We start from the raw sequence: 17,195 nt of genomic DNA on the forward strand, positions 1-17,195 counted from the left end.
ATTCCCTAAGTTTCCATTTGGTCTCCCCGATGTAGAGAAGACCACACCAGGAGCACCTGATGCAGTAAACCAGGTTGGAGGAGAGGCAGGTGAACCTCTGTCTCATCTGGAAGGACTGTTTGGGCCCTGGATGGAGGTGATGGGGAGGGGAGTATACTGGCAGGTTTTGCATCTTTCCAGTTGTAGGGGAAGGTACCTGAGGCTTCGGGGATGGTTGATGGGGAGAAACTAAGGACTGTCGAAGGGACTGGTCCTTGCGGAAGGCAGAGCGGGGTGGGGAGGGGAAGATGTTCTTGGTGGTGGGGTCTAGTTGGAAAAAAATAAAGACTGCAGATGCTGGAGATCAGAGTTGAAGAAGTGGCGCTGGAAAAGCACAGCCGGTCAGGCAGCATCCGAGGAGCAGGAGAGTCGACATTTCGGGCAAACGTCTTTCATCAGAGTTAGGGTTAGGTTGGTACAATTACAACATTGAAAAGGCATCTGGATGGATACATGAATAGGAAGTGTTTAAATGGATATAGGCCAAATGGTGGCAAATGGGGCTACATTAATTTAGGATATGTGGTTGGCATGGACAAGTTGGACCAAAGGGTCTGTTTCCATGTTGTACATCTCAATTACACTAGATTGCCTTTTTGTTGCAGATTCCTGCTCTTGGATTATGCTGCTGTGAAGAAGTCAAAGAAACAAAGAAATGGCAAATGATTGAACCCCCCATCAGGACACTGACTCATGGACCCAACGCAGCTTTTAATTGGAAAGATACCATCTTACAAGTTTAAGGACATTACACTGAATACATAATTTCTCATCATTGAATGATGATCTTCACATGTAACTGGCAAATGGTTTGATAACTGAAGTCTAGTTTAGTTATAACTCTTAGTGAATATGAAAAATAGGAGCAGGAATAGATTATTCAGTGTGTTGTACCTGCTCCTCCAAGCACTCTGATCACTTAATTCTACCTAGACTCGATTCTCAAGTCCAATCAGTCTTCCATTCATTCAATATCTGAGTATCTATAATGCTCTGAGGTAGAGAATTCCAAAGACTCCCAACATCATAAGTGAAAAAATTATTTCTGATTTCAATTTTAAATGATTCTTATCCTGAGATTGTTCTTTAAATTTGAGGTTTTGCAATGGGAAGAAAGAACCTCTGATCATCTAGTCCTTCCAGGCTCCTTAGAACTTAAAGATCATCTCGTATTCTCCATAACTCAAGGAAGGAGAGGCCTCTTTTACTAATTTCTCATCATAGGACAACACCCTCTTCCCAAGAATTAACATTTACGTGAATATTTACCTCATTAGCTAAGGTGGAATCCCACAGAATTGAGGGCAAATTACTGACATGGATAGGAAATTGGTTGAGTGGCAGGAAACAAAGTTGGTATAATGGATAAGTACTCAAATTGGCAGGACATGATTAGTGGCATACTGCAAGGATCTGTGTTGGGGCCTCAATTATTCACATCATTCATTAACAATTTGGATAAGGGCATGAAAAGTTAAATATCCAAATTTGCTGGCGATAAAAAATTGGGCATCAATGTTGACAATAACATAAAATTACAACAGGATACTGATAGAGTAGGTGAATGGGCAAAGCTGCAACAAATGGATTTTAATATAAGCAAGTGTGAGGATAACCATCTCATACCCAAAAAATGGTGTGGAATTGTCCAACGAGATTTAGGTGTTGAGGAGCTTAGCTGATTAATATGCCATGAACAGACACAGAAAATAGTGAAGATTTCTAGTGGAATGCTGGCCTTTATACCTTAAGGGCTGGAGTTTAAAGATGCTAACATTATTCTGAAGTTATACAAAACCCTAGTTAGACCTCACATAAAGTACTGAGATCAGATATGGGCACAACACCTTAGGAAGGATGTTTTGGCCCTGGAAGAAGTTCTGTGCAGGTTTTATAGGGATTATACCTACAAGGACATATCACACAAATTAGATTTAGAATTGAGAAGGTTATGAGGTGATCAAATCAGGGTCTTAAGGATCTTAACACAGAAGGACCAGGCAGATAAAGATAAACTATTTCCTGGTTGTAAATTCTCAAACCAGATGGAAAGTCTAAGAATAAGGACCAGGCCACTGAGGAGTGATGTTAGGAACCATTTCTACACACGAAGAAATAGTGGAAGTTTGGAACTCTTTTCCTCAAATGGTGGTCAATGTTAATTAAATTTAAGTCGAAGATACACATTTTTTATTAGCAAGGCTATCAAGGGATATTGGTCCAAGGCAAGCATATGGAATTAGGCGGCAGATTACTCATGATCGTATTGAATGGTGGAGCAGGTTTGAGGGACTGAATGGCCTACTCCTGTTCCTCTGTTTCCATGCAAGTACATGTATATCCATCCTTAGGTAAGGAGGCTATAACTGCACATTATTGCCCAGGTGTGGTCTCAACAAAGCCATGAAAAATTCTAGTTTTTTTTTGTAGTCCAAACCTTGCAATAATGGTCAAATTATAATTTTCCTTCCTGATTACTTGATGTAGCAGCATGCTAATTATACATTGCTTAAATGATACTTATCTAGGTCTCTCTCAACATCAACATTTACAAGTTTCTCACTATTTAAACACTAGCCAAGATCCACAAGCCTGACTCATTGTCTCAGCATGCTCCTGCCCCACCAAACTCATCTCCACCTACCTCAATACTGTCCTACCCACCCCCCCCCCAGTCCAGGAACTCCTCACATATGTTCGAGACACCACCCACACCCTCCACCTCCTCCAAGACTTCCGTTTCCCTAGCCCCCAATGCCTCATCTTCACCATGAACATCCAATCCCTCTACACCTCCATCCGCCATGACTAGGGCCTCCAAGCCCTCCATTTCTTCCTCTCCTGACATCTCCAACAGTACCCTTTCACCAACACTCTCATTCGTTTAGTTGAACTGGTCCTCACCCTCAACAATTTCTCCTTCGAATCCTCCCACTTCCTCCAGACCAAAGGGATAGCCGTGTGCACCCGTATGGGCCCCAGCTATGCCTGTCTCTTTGTTGGCTACGTAGAACAGTCCATCTTCCGTAGTTACACCGGCACCACTCCCCACCTCTTCCTCCGTTACATTGGTGACTGCATCAGCGCCACCTCGTGCTCCCACGAGGAGGTTGAACAGTTCATCAACTTCACCAACACATTCCACCTCGACCTTAAATTCACTTGGACCATCTCTGACACCTCTCTCCCCTTCCTAGACCACTCCATCTCCATCCACGAGGACCTACTCAACACTGACATTTTCTACAAACCCACCGACTCCCACAGTACCTGGATTACACCTCGTCCCACCCTATCTCCTGCAAAAATGCCATCCCATATTCCCAATTCCTCCACCTCTGCTGTATCTGCTCCCAGGAGGACCAGTTCTACCACAGAACACACCAGATGGCCTCCTCCTTTAAAGACCAAATTTCCCCTCCCACATAATTGAAGATGCCCTCTAACGCATTTCATCCACATCCCGCACCTCTACCATCAAACCCCACCCCTCCAACCACAACAAGGACAGAACCCCCTTGATCTTCACCTTCCACCCTACCAACATCCGCATAAATCGCATCATCCGCTGACATTTCCACCACCTCCAAACGGACCCCACCACCAGGGATATATTTCCCTCCCCACCCCTTTCTACCTTCCGCAAAGACCATTCCCTCCGTGACTACCTGGTCAGGTCCACGCCTCCCTACAACCCACCCTCCAAGAACATGCAGGTCCTGGGCCTCCTCCATTGCCACTCCCTCACCACCCAATGCCTGGAGGAAGAACGCCTCATCTTCTGCCTCGGAACACTTCAACCCCAGGGCATCAATGTGGACTTCATCAGTTTCCTCATTTCCCCTTCCCCCACCTCACCCCAGTTCCAACCTTCCAGCTCAGCACCACCCTCATGACCTGTCCCACCTGTCAATCTTCCTTTCCACCTATCCGCTCCACCCTCCTCTCCGACCTATCACCTTTACCCCCACCTCCATCCACCTTTTGCACTCTCAGCCCTCGAGGCTCCCAGCTTCATTCCTGATGAAGGGCTCTGACCCAAAACATCGATTTTCCTGCTCCTCAGATGCTGGTTGACCTGCTGTGCTTTTCCAGCAACACACACTCAACTAAGATCTTGATCAACTGGGCCAGTGGGTTGAGGAATGGCAAATGGAGATTAATTTAGATAAATGCAAGTTGTTGCATTTTAGTGAGGCAAACTAGGACAGGACTTACACTGCCAATGGTAGGGCCTTGGGGAGTGTTATCCAACAAAGAGAGCTGAGAGTGCAGATTCAAAGCTCCTTGAAAATTGAGTCACAGGTAGATGGGGGCGATAAAAAGGCTTTCAGCATGCTTGCTTTCAGTTGTCAGACCACTGAGTAAAGCAGTTGGGATGTCTTGTTACAGCTGTAGAGGTCATAGGTGAGGCCACATTTGGAGTGCTATATGAAGTTCTGCTCGCCCAGCAACAGAACAGATATTATAAACAAGGAAGAGTGCAGAAGACATTTACTAGGATGCTGCCTGACTTGGAACAGTTGAGTTCAAAGTGGTGGTTGGATAGATTGGGACATTTGTCCCTGGAGCGTAGGAGAATGAGGGGTGACCTTCTGAGGTATATAAAATCATGAGAGGCAAATAAGGTAGTTAGCCAACAGCTTTTCCCCATGGTAGGGGAGTCTAAAACTAGAGGGCATAGGTTTAAGGTGAGAGGGAGATACACAAATGGGGCAATTTTTCCAACTCAGAGTGATGTGTGTCTGGAATTGGCTGCAAGAAGTCGTGATAAAACATAGAACAATATAACATAGTACTGGCCCTTTAGCCCTCGATGTTGTGCCAACCTCATATCCTACTCTAAGAGCAAACTAACCTACATACCCTTCACTTTACTATCATTATTGTGCCTATCCAAGAGTTGCTTAAATGTCCTTAATATATCTGACTCTACTACCACTATTGTCAGTGGTACACTTCCACGCACCCTCCAATCTCTGTGTAAAGAATCTATCTCTGACATCTCTACTAAACTTTCCTCCAATCGCCTTAAAATTGTGCCCCCTCATGATAGTCATGTTTGCTCTGGGAAAATGTCTCTGGCTATCCACTCTATCTATGCTTCTCATCATCCAGGCAGCATGGTGGCTCAGTGGTTAGCACTGTTGCCTCACAACACCAGGGACTTGGGTTCGATTCCAACCTCTGGCGACTGTCTGTGTGGGGTTTGCATGTTCTCCCCATGCCTGTGTGGATCTCCTCTGGGTGCTCCAGTTTCCTCCCACAGTCCAAAGATGTGCAGGTCAGGTGAATTGGCCATGCTAAATTGCCTATGTTGTTAAGTGTATTAGTCAGATGGAAATGGGTCTGGATGGGTTACTCTTTGGAGGGTAAATGTGGACTTGTTGGACCAAAGGGCATGTTTCCACACTGTAGGGAATCTAATCGTGTACTCCTCTATCAAGTCACCTCTCATCCTTTCTCACTCCAATGAGAAAAGCCCTAGCTCCCTCAACCTCTCTGCATAAGACATGCTCTCCAGTCCAGGCATTATCCTGATAAACCTCTGCACGCTCGCACATCCTTCCTAAAATGAGGCAACCAGAACTGAAAACAATATTCCAAGTGTGGCTTTACAGAGCTGCAGCATAACCTCACAGCTTTTAAACTCAATCCCCCTGCTAATAAAAGCCAACACACCATACACCTTCTTAACAACACTACCAACTTGGGTAGCAACTTTGAGGGATCTATGGATGTAGACCACAAGATCCCTCTCTTCTTCCACATGCCAAGAATTGTGCCTTGAAACCTGTAATCTGCATTCAAATTCCACCTTCCAAAGTGAATTACTTCACACTTGCCCAGGTTGAAGCCCATCTGTCACTTCTCAGCCTAGCTCTGCATCCTGGAAGAAAGTGAGGACTGCGGATGCTGGAGATCAGAGTTGCAAGCGTGGTGCTGGGAAAACACAGCCAGTCAGGCAGCATCCGAGGAGTAGGAGAAACCAATAACCCTTCATTAGGAATGAGGCTTGTCGGCCAAGGGGGCTGCGACATAAATAAGCAAGGGGTTGGTGTGGGAGTGGGGCTGGGGGGAAGGTAGCTGAGCATGCGATAGATCGATGAATGTCTGGGTAGAAGTGATAGGTCGGAGAGGAGTGTGGAACGGGTAGATGGGAAGGAAGATGGACAAGTAGGACAGGTCAAGAAGGCAGAGCTATGTATCCTGTCAATGTCCCATTGCAACATACAACAGCCCTCCTCACTATCCACAACTCCACCAATCTTCATGTCATCGGCAAAATTACTAATCCACTCTTCCACTTCCGCATCCAAGTTACTTATAAAAAACACAAAGAGCAGAGGTCACAGAACAGATCCCTGCAGAACACCACTGGTCACCGAGATCCATGCTGAATACTTTCCATCTACCATCACCCTCTGTCTTCTATGGGCCAGTCAATTCTGTATCGAGACAGCCAAATTTCTTTGTACCCCATGCCTCCTTTCTGAATGAGCCTACCATGGGGAACCTTACCAAACAAACCTTACCTTACTTGCTAAAATCCATATACACCACATCCACTGCTCTACCTTCATCAGTGTTTTGTCGCATCCTCAAAAAATTCAGTAACTTTGTGAGGCATGACCTGCCCCTCACAAAGCCATGCTGACTGTCTCTAATCAAACTATACTTTTCCAAATTATCAAAAATCCTGTCTCTCAGAATCCTCTCCAATAATTTGCCCACCACTGACTTAAGACTGATGTACAATTTCATCATTTAAGAAACATTTAGACAGATATATGGATAGGATAGGTATGGAGAGATGTAGGCTGAGCACAGACAAATGGGACTACTTTAAATTGTGAAAACTGGGCAGCATTGGCATGTTGGACCAAAGAGTCCTTTTCCATGCTGGTGACCTCTGTGACCCTTGCCAAGTCTTCATCACTTACATCAGGGAGCTATTACCAAACTGAGAGACTGTTTCACAGACCAATCAAACATTAGCCTGATAAGACATACTCAGAGAATTACAACACACAATGTTTTAGACAGCACCATCACCATCCATGGGGTATGTCCTATCCACCTGACAGATCTGCCCAGCAGAGGTGGTGGTACAATGCTATACAGTTATGAGGGAGTTGTCCTGTGAGTCCTCAACATTAACTCCAGACTCCATGAAATCCCATGATATCACAGGCGAACATAGGCACCGAAACCTCCTGTTGATTACCATATACCGCTTTTCCCCAGCTGATGAATCGGTAGTCCTCCATGTTAAACAATACTTGGAATGAAGCCATGAAGTGGCAGAGGCACAGAATGTATTTTGGGTGAGAGATTTCAAATACCCACAGCAATGTGCACTGCAATGGCACCTGCTGAAAAAACATAGAACAGTACAGCACAGGAGCAGGCCTTTCGACAACTATTCATGTTATACATTAACGACCTGGCTGAAGTAACTGAGGTATTGATGCTATGTTTGCAGATGACACAAAGATATGTGGACGGATACATAGTATTCAGAGAGCCTAGCCAGGTGGGAGAATAGGCAAAGAAATGGCACATGGAATACAACGTTGAAAAATGTCATGTTAAGCACTTTGGTAGGAAGAATAAAGGCATGGAATATTTTCTAAATGGGATAAGTTTCAGAATTTTAAAAAAAATATTTAATCATGGGAGATAGGCATCACTGGTTGGTCAGTGTTTTATAGCTAGTTGCGTTTCAGAAGGTGGTGGTGAGCTGTCTTCTTGAACTGCTGCAGTCCACATGCTATAGGTTGACCCACAATGCCGCTAGAGAGGCAAATCCAGGATTAGACCCACTGCCAGTGAAAGAACACTGCTATATTTCTAAGTCAGGATGCTGAGTGGCTTAGAGGGGAACTTGCAGGTGGTGTTTCTACGTATCTGCTGCCTTTACCCTACTAGATAGAAGTAGTTGTGAGTTTGGAAGGTGCTATCTAAGGAGCTTTGGTGAATTTCTATAGTGCATAACCAATCAGATCTAAGCTCTGCCATCATGCAATATTTAGTGATGAATGGTGGTGGAGAATTCAACAACCCATTGGAAGAGGAAATCTACAAATATCTCCATCCTTAATGGTGGGGGAGGGGGCAGGTTTAGCACAAGAATACAAAATATAATGCTGAAGCTTTTACAGCAATCTTCAGCCAAATGTGCCGAAAGGATAATCCATCTCAATTTCCACCAAAGTCCCCCAGCATTGCAGGTGTGGTCTCCAGCCAATTCAATGGGCGGCATGGTGGCACAGTGGTTAGCACTGCTGTCTCACAGCGCCAGAGACCCGGGTTCAATTCCCACCTCAGGTGACCATCTGTGTGGAGTTTGCACATTCTCCCCGTGTCTGCGTGGGTTTCCTCCGGGTGCTCCAGTATCCTCCCACAATCCAAACATGTGCAGTTTAGGTGAATTGGCCATGCTAAATTGCCTGTAGTGTTAGGTGAAGGGGTAAAATGTAAGGGAATGGGTCTGGGTGGGTTGTGCTTCGGTGGGTCGGTGTGGACTTGTTGGGCCGAAGGGCCTGTTTCCACACTGTAAGTAATCTAATCAATTTCCATTTGTTAGCATGAAACAGTTGGAAGCACAGGATACAACAAAGGCTATGGGCCCTAACAATAGTACGGAGCTCCAGAACGTACCACTTTCATCCGATATGAAGTTGAAGGCATGTACTGTACCTTAAAGAGAGAGTGAAAGCTGAAAAGCTGGCAAGCACCTGTCATGTGACTGACTAGTAGGCACAAAGTGTCCTGGGCAATTTGAAGATGTAACATTTTGACTGTACCGAGATACCTTGTTGTTTTCACAGCAGTTTGAATTTAGCCAATCAGTTTAAACTATGCCCCAATAAACTAAAAACCAATCAAATTTGAATTTTACTGTTTTGATAACATTAAACCAATGAGACGATCCGATGTTTGGGGTATAAAAAGCCAGCATTTTGGACAGTTAGCCAGAGAAAGAGCACCTTCTACCATTGAAAGACTGCTAGTCAAAGAACTCTCTAAAAAGTACCATTTCTTCATACGACACATCTTTGCAGCATAAGACCGAATATGACCCAGGGAGATCTACAAACAGGAAGATTGATACCGGAGATGACAGCCGCTGTCTAGTTTTTAAAAATCGAGTTGCTGTAAAGTTAATAGGGGCTTTATTGGATCAGTATATTGTTATAGAATGGAAGGTAGATAACAACTCTTTAAGAGAAAGGAGGCTTAGAGTTGTAAATATTTGTTGTTTAATATTCATTTTTGGAGTTAAAAAATAAAATTGTTATTTTTTTCTTTAAATAGTGGAATTTGAGTAGTTCTCTGTCACTCATACTTTAGCAGATTATAAGGCAAGGTGAGCTTTTCTGTGTGCTTGGTTTAATTAGCAGAAGGGTTTACTGCCATGTCATAACACACCGCCAAGTATTTCAATATCGCTATTACACTAGCATCTACCCAACAATATGGAAAATTATCCAGGTACATCTTGTACACAAAATGCAAGACAATTACCACCCCATCAGTCTATTCTTAATCATCGATAAAGTGTTAGACAATGTCATCAACAGTGCTATCATGCACAGTATGCGCTCAGCAACAATGTGCTCAATGATGCCCAGTTTGGATTCCATCAGGGCCACTCAGCTCCTGAGGTCAAACGTGGACACAAGTGCTGAATTCCAACGTTGTGGCGAGAGTGACTACCCTTCACAGCAAGGTCACACTTGACCGACTATGGCATCAGGCAGCTCCAGCAAAATTGGAGTCAATAGGGTGGGGGAGGGGAACACTCCACTACTTGCAGCTGTGCCTGGCACAAGGGAGGATGGCTGTGGTTGTTGGAGTCAAGAGTGTGTTGCTGGAAAAGCACAGCAGGTCAGACAGCATCCGAGGAGCAGGGAAAGCTCTTCATGGGGAATGGTTGTTGGAGGTCAGTCATCTCAGCTCCAATGACATCATAGAACATAGAACAATATAGCGCAGAACAGGCCCTTCAGCCCTCGACGTTGCACCAACCTGTGAACTATTCTCAGCTGATCCCCCTACACTATCCCATCATCATCCATTAGTGCAGGTGTGGGCCCATTCATCTTCAATTACTTCATAAACAACTTTACCTTCATCATCTCATCAGAAATGGGAATGTTTTCCCATGATTGCACAATGTGTGTACGATCTATATGATGTGCTACAGAAATGTATCAAAGATCCTTGGACAGCACCTTCCAAACCTAGGACCACTACGTCTATAATGCATGATACAACAATAACATGGGAACACTACCATTTGCAAACTCCCCTCCAAGTTATTCACCATCCTGAAATAGAAAATATATTGTTGTTCCTTCACTGTCAAATCCTGGAATTCCTCCTGGCAGCATTGTGGGTCCACCTGCAGCACATTGACTGCAGCAGTTCAAGAAGGAGTTCACCACCACCTTCTCAAGGGCAGCTAGGGATAGGCAGAAAATGATTGCCCAGCTAGTCATAAGCATGTCCCACATGTTACTAAAAACAACTGCACATAGTATTCCAAGTGGTGTCTCACCAATGCTCTGTATAACTGAAGTAACATACTTCTGAACTCAAATTTCCTTGCAATTAAGGCTAATTTACATCTGCCTTCCTAATTTCTTGCATCACCTGCTATTTTCACTGACTAATGTACAAGGACACTCAAATCCATTTGCACATTCACATTACCCAATATATCACCACTTAAATGACATTCTGCTTTATTTTTCACATCAAGGAATATATAACTTCCCATATATTCAAGTTATACTGCATCTGTCATGTGTTAATCCACTCACTTAACTTGTCCATGTCACCTTGAAGCATCCTTGCATCCTCCTTACAACGCTCATTCTCATCCACTGTCATGAGCAAATTTGGAAATATTGGTTTTGGTTCCCTCATCCAAGTCATTTATATATAGTGGATAGCCTGGCTTCAAATATGGACCAATGTGGCACACCAGTAGCCACTGCCTCTCACCTGGAAAATGACGTGTTTATTCCCATCTTCTCTTTTCTGTCGATGAGCCAATTCTCAATCCATTCAAGTACGTTTTCCCTATACCCACTGAGTTCTTACCAAAGATCATATCCAAAGTTGTCTTGAGATCTAGATACACCATGACTATAGGTTTTCCCTTATCTGTTTTATAGTTACATCCTTAAAACATTCTAAATTAGCTCGGCATGATTTTGTTTACATAAACCCATGCCTACTTTGTATAATCCTGTTAATGCTTTTCAACTGTATATTAGACTGTAGCATTTTCTCCCATTACTGATGTTAAGCTCACTAATCCATAATTTTGTTTTCTTTTTCCTTTTTTTAAAACATAGCTGAGTTACATTTATCATCCTCCAATCTGTAGGAATTGCTCCAGAGTCCATAGAATTTTCAAAGGTGACCATCGATATGTCATATATTTCCAGGGTCACTTCCTTTGAAACTCTAGAACGCAGATTATTAGGCTGTGGGAATTTGTAAGCCTTTAACCCCATAAATCCTTTTGCATTTTGTTTTAAAAAAACTAATACTTCTTTTTTCAATTCCTCCATCTCACTGGATCTTTGCCTCCTTCACATTTCTGCGAAATGTTTTGTCAGAAAAGCAGATTTAAAGTGTGTTCCATTCTTCTGCCATTTCTTACATAATTTCCACCATTTCAGAGTGTAAATAACCTATATTTGTCTTCACTAATCATTTTCTCTTTACATATTTAGACAAGCTTCTACAGTGAGTTTTTACAGTGCCTGCAGATTTACGTATAGACTCCTTTTCTCCCTGTTGATCACTGTTTTTGTCCAATCTTGCTGAATGCAAAGTCCTCAGACCAGCAGCTTTTCTGGCAATTTGTCTCTCTTCTCCTGGGATCTAATACTATCACTAATTTAGTCATAGAGTCATAGAGATGTACAGCATGGAAACAGACCCTTCGGTCCAACCCGTCCATGCCGACCAGATATCCCAACCCAATCTAGTCCCACCTGCCAGCACCCGGCCTATATCCCTCCAAACCCTTCCTATTCATATACCCATCCAAATGTCTCTTAAATGTTGCAATTGTACCAGCCTCCACCACTTCCTCTGGCAGTTCATTCCATACATGTACGACCCTCTGCGTGTAAAAGTTGCCTCTTAGGTCTCTTTTATATCTTTGCCCTTTCACTCTAAACCTATGCCCTCTAGTTCTGGACTCCCCGACCCCAGGGAAAAGACTTTGTCTATTTATCCTATCCATGCCCCTCATAATTTTGTAAACCTCTATAAGGTCACCCCTCAGCTTCCGACGCTCCAGGGAAAACAGCCCCAGCCTGTTTAGCCTCTCCCTCTAGCTCAAATCCTCCAACCCTGGCAACATCCTTGTAAATCTTTTCTGAACCCTTTCAAGTTTCACAACATCCTTCTGATAGGAAGGAGACCAGAATTACACGCAATATTCCAACAGTGGCCTAACCAATGTCCTGTACAGCCGCAACTTGACCTCCCAACTCCTGTACCAATACCCTGACCAATAAAGGAAAGCATACCAAATGACTTCTTCACTATCCTATCTACCTGCAACTCCACTTTCAAGGAGCTATGAATCTGCACTCCAAGGTCTCTTTGTTCAGCAACACTCCCCAGGACCTTACCATTAAGTGTATAAGTTCTTCTAATAATTTGCTTTCCCAAAATACTGCACCTCGCATTTATCTGAATTAAACTCCATCTGCCACTTCTCAGCTCATTGGCCCATCTGGTCCAGATCCTGTTGTAATCTGAGGTAACCCTCTTCGCTGTCCTCCAATTTTGGTGTCATCTGCAAACTTACTAACTGTACCTGTTATGCTCATATCCAAATTATTTATGTAAATGACAAAAAGCAGAGGGCCCAGCACCGATCCTTGTGGCACTGCACTGGTCACAGGCCTCCAGTCTGAAAAACAACTCTCCACCACCACCCTCTGTCTTCTACCTTTGAGCCAGTTCTGTATCCAAATGGTTAGTTCTTCCTGTATTCCATGAGATATAACCTTGCTAATCAGTCTCCTATGGGGAACCTTGTCGAATGCCTTACTGAAGTTATTTTGTAAACCATAGTTGATCAACCATTCCTGTCTCATTTTTGTGCCAGATCTGAATGAATACTTGTTGTAATGCAAGCACATCTTCCTTAACTATTAGCCATTTGCCCATTGCTAAGTCTATGTGTAATGGTGTGTCATTGTATTATTGCCAACTCATCTCATACAATAAAGTTCCCTTTATGTACATTCAAGACTATTGTTTAACAATCAATGTCTTTACTCAACATGTTAATGAACAATTTTAAGATTGCTCTACCCCAGTGGACCTCACAGAAGATTATTATTATTCTTTTCTCAATGCACAATATCCCGTCTAGGATAGAACATAGAACAGTACAGGCCCTTCAGCCCTCAATGTTGTGCGAAGCTTTTATCCTACTCGAAGGTCGGACTAACCTACATACCCTTCATTGTACTAACTTCCATGTGCCTATACAAAAGTCATTTAAATTGTGGGTAGCACGGTGGCTTAGTGGTTAGCACTGCTGCCTCACACTGTCTGGGTGGGATACTCTTCGGAGGGTCAGTGTGGACTTGTTGGGCCGAAGAGCCTATTTCCTCACTGTAGGGAATTTATCTAAATGTCCCTAAAATATATGACTCTATGACCACTGATGGCAGTGTATTCCACACACACACACCACTCTCTGAACAAAGAACCTACCTCTGACATCCCCAAAACCTTCCTCCAATCACCTTAAAACCCTTGTTATAGACATTTCCACCATGGGAAAAAAAAATCTCTGGCTATTCACTCTATGCCTCTCATCATCTTGTACACCTCTAACAAGTCAAGAAAAGCCACAGCTCCGTCAACCTTTCTTCATAAGACATGCCCTCCAGTCCAGGCAGCATCCTAGTAAATCTCCTCTGCACCCTCTCTAAAGTTCCAACATCCTTCCTATAATGAGGCGACCAGAACTGAACACAATATTCCAAGTGTGGTCTAACCAGGACTCTATACAGCTGCAGCATAACCTTATGGCTCTTAAACTCAATCCCCCTGTTAATGAAAGCCAACACACCATGTGCCTTCTTAACAAGCTATCAACCTGTGTGACAACTTTGAGGTCTCAAAATCCCTCTGTTCCTTGACACTGCCAAGAATCCTGCCTTTAACCCTACATTCTGCATTCAAATTTAACTTCCAAGTGAATGACGTCACACGTTTCCAGGTTGAACTCCATCTCCACTTCTCAGCCCAGCTCTACATCCTGTCATTGTATCATTGCAACTTACAACAGCCCTCCACACTATCCACAACTCCACCAACCATCATGTCATCGGCAAACTTACTAACCCACACTTCCACTTCCTTACCCGTCATTTATAAAAATCAAAAAGAGCAGGGTTCCGAGAACTGATCCCCAGGGAATACCACTGTCACCAAGCTCCATGCTGAATACTTTCCATCTACCACCACACTCTGTCTTCTATGGGCCAGCCAATTCTGTATCCAGACAGCCAAATATCCCTGTATCTCATCCCTCCTTACTTTCTGAATGAGCCTACCATGGGGAACCTTACCAAGCGCCTTCCTAAAATCCATGTACACCATATCACTACTCAACCTTCATAAACGTGTTTGTCACATCCTGAAAGAATTCAGTAAAGTTTGTGAGGCGTGACCTGCTCCTCACAAAGCCATGCTGAATATCTCAAATTATATTTTTTCAAGTAATCATCCTGTCTCTCAGGATCCTCTCCAATACTTTGCCCAACACTGACTTAAGACTGACTGATCTCTAATTTCCAAGATTATCCCTATTCCCTCTCTTGAACAACAGAATAACATTTGCCATCTTCCAATTATCTGGCACTACTCCAGTGGACAGTGAGGATGCAAAGATCATCACCAAAAGAGCAGCAATTTCTTCCCTCACTTCTTTATTAACCTTAGGTACATCCTTCTGGCCCAGGGGATTTATCTATCTTTAAGATTTTCAAAATTTTCAGCACATTCTCGTTCTTAACATCAACCTGTTCTAGCATATCAGCCTGTTTCACACTGTCCTCAGAAACATCAAAATCCCTCTCAGTCGTGATCACTGAAGCAAAGTATTCATTAAGGACGTTCCCTACCTCCTCCGATTCCAGGGCACAAGTTCCTTGCACTATCCCTGATTGGCCCGACCCTCACTCTGGCCATCCTCTTGTTCCTCACATAAGTGTAGAATGCCTTAGGGTTTTCCTTCATCCTACCTGCTAAAGCTTTTCCATGCCCCTTTCTAGCTCTCCTAAGTCCATTCTCCAGATCCTCTATCTAAACCTGCCACCTATTTTCTGTGGATCTATAAACCCACTGCTCCCTGCCCATTCATGTATCTGTCTACATACATCTTAAATGATGCTATCGATCCCGCCCCTACCACCTCCACTAGCAACGCATTCCAGACATTCACCACCATCTACATGAAGAACCTTCCACATATATCTCCCCAAAACTTTTCCCTTCTCACTTTGAACTTGTGACCCTCAGTAATTGAGTCCTTCACTCTGGGAAAAAGTTGCTTGCTATCCACCCTGTCTATACCTTTCATGATTTTGTAGGCCTCAATCAGGTGCCACCTCAACCTCCTTCTTTCCAATGAAAATTATCTAATCTACTCAACCTCTCCTCATAGCGAGCACCCTCCATATCAGGTAACATCCTGGCGAACCTCCTCTGCACCCTCTCCAAAGCATTCATATCCTTTTGGTAATGTGGTGACCAGAACTGTATGTAGCATTCCAAATGTGGCCGAACCAAAGTCTTATATAGCTGTAACATGACCTGCCAACTCTTGTACTCAATACCCCGATGAAGGAAAGCATGCCAAATGTCTTCTTGACCACTCTACCGACCTGCATTGCCACCTTCAGGAAACAATGGACCTGAACACCTAGATCTAAACCCTGAAACATCCAACAACCATTCCTGCCCCCGTGAAATCCAAGTCTCCATAATGGCCACAACATCATACTTCCAAGTACTGATCCATGCTCTGAGTTCATCACCTTTATTTCTGATACTTCTTGCATTAAAACAGACACATTTCAACCCACCACACTGGCTGCCTTTGCCCTATCAAGTGCCTATCCTCCTCACATTCTCTCTGCACCCTGTATCTGGCTGTTCATTATCTGATCCCACTCACCGCCACACTAGTTTCAAACCTCTGGAAGAGCTCTAGCAAACCTCCTGCCCAGGATATTGATGCCCCTCCAGCTCAGGTGCAACCCATAGAACATAGAACATTACAGCGCAGTATACACCCTTTAGTCCTTGAAGTTGCACCAACCTGAGAAACCGATCTGAAGCCCATCTATCCATTTTCATCCACATGTTTATCCAATGACCATTACAATGCCCTTAAAGTTGACGAGTCTACTACTGTTGCAGGCAGTGCATTCTACTACTCTCTGAGTAAAGAAACCTATATCTATCACTCCTCAATTTGAAGCTATGTCCCCTCATGCTAGCCATCACCATCCGAGGAAAAAGGCTCCCACTGTCCACCCTATCTAACCCTCTGATTATCTTATGTCTCCTCTCAACCTTCTTCTAACGAAAACAGCCTCAAATCCCTCAGTCTTTCCTCATAAGACCTTCCCTCCATACCAGGCAACATCCTAGCAAATCGCCTCTGAACCCTTTCCAAACCTTCCACATCCATCCTATAATAAACCCATCCTTCCTGTACAGATCTCACCTTCCCCAGAAGGTATCTCAATGATCCATATAGCTGCAGCCCTCCCTCCGACACCAGCCCTGCAGCCATGTGTTTGTCTGCACTCACTCTCTATTCCTAGCCTTATTAGCACATGGCACCTCTGACAATCCTGAGATTACTACTCTGCTTGTCCTGCCTTCTAGCTTCCAAGCTAACTCCCGATATTCTCTTTTCAGGTCCTCCTCCTTTTCCCTACCTCTGTCATTGGTACCGATGACTTCTGGCTGTTCTCCCTCTCCCTTAAGAATCCTGTTGATGCGATCAGAGACATCTCTGACCCTGGCACCCAGGAGGCAACGCACCATCAGGGAGTCTTACTCCTGACCACAGAATCTCCTGT

At 43.9% G+C, this 17,195-nt stretch overlaps 1 protein-coding gene across 3 annotated transcripts in view; it reads left to right on the forward strand.

Moving 5' to 3' along the window:
- The window catches only part of LOC122555449 (ubiquitin-associated and SH3 domain-containing protein A-like), a 237,518-nt gene extending 224,190 nt beyond the window's left edge, over window positions 1-13,328 (forward strand). For 2 of the 3 annotated variants that reach the window (XM_087992423.1, XM_087992424.1), the window contains one exon: window positions 645-13,328. In XM_087992423.1, coding sequence (XP_087848549.1) covers window positions 645-782 — 138 coding nt within the window. In that variant the 3' untranslated portion in view covers window positions 783-13,328. The remainder of the gene's footprint in view (window positions 1-644) is intronic. The other variant, XR_015758771.1, reaches the window with a different exon arrangement.
- The last annotated feature ends 3,867 nt before the right edge of the window (window positions 13,329-17,195 follow it).

The sequence above is a fragment of the Chiloscyllium plagiosum genome, unplaced genomic scaffold (genome assembly GCF_037043375.1).
Source record: "Chiloscyllium plagiosum isolate Xiang-an unplaced genomic scaffold, Cpla_swu_hap1 HiC_scaffold_12, whole genome shotgun sequence".
Classification (NCBI taxonomy): domain Eukaryota; kingdom Metazoa; phylum Chordata; class Chondrichthyes; order Orectolobiformes; family Hemiscylliidae; genus Chiloscyllium; species Chiloscyllium plagiosum.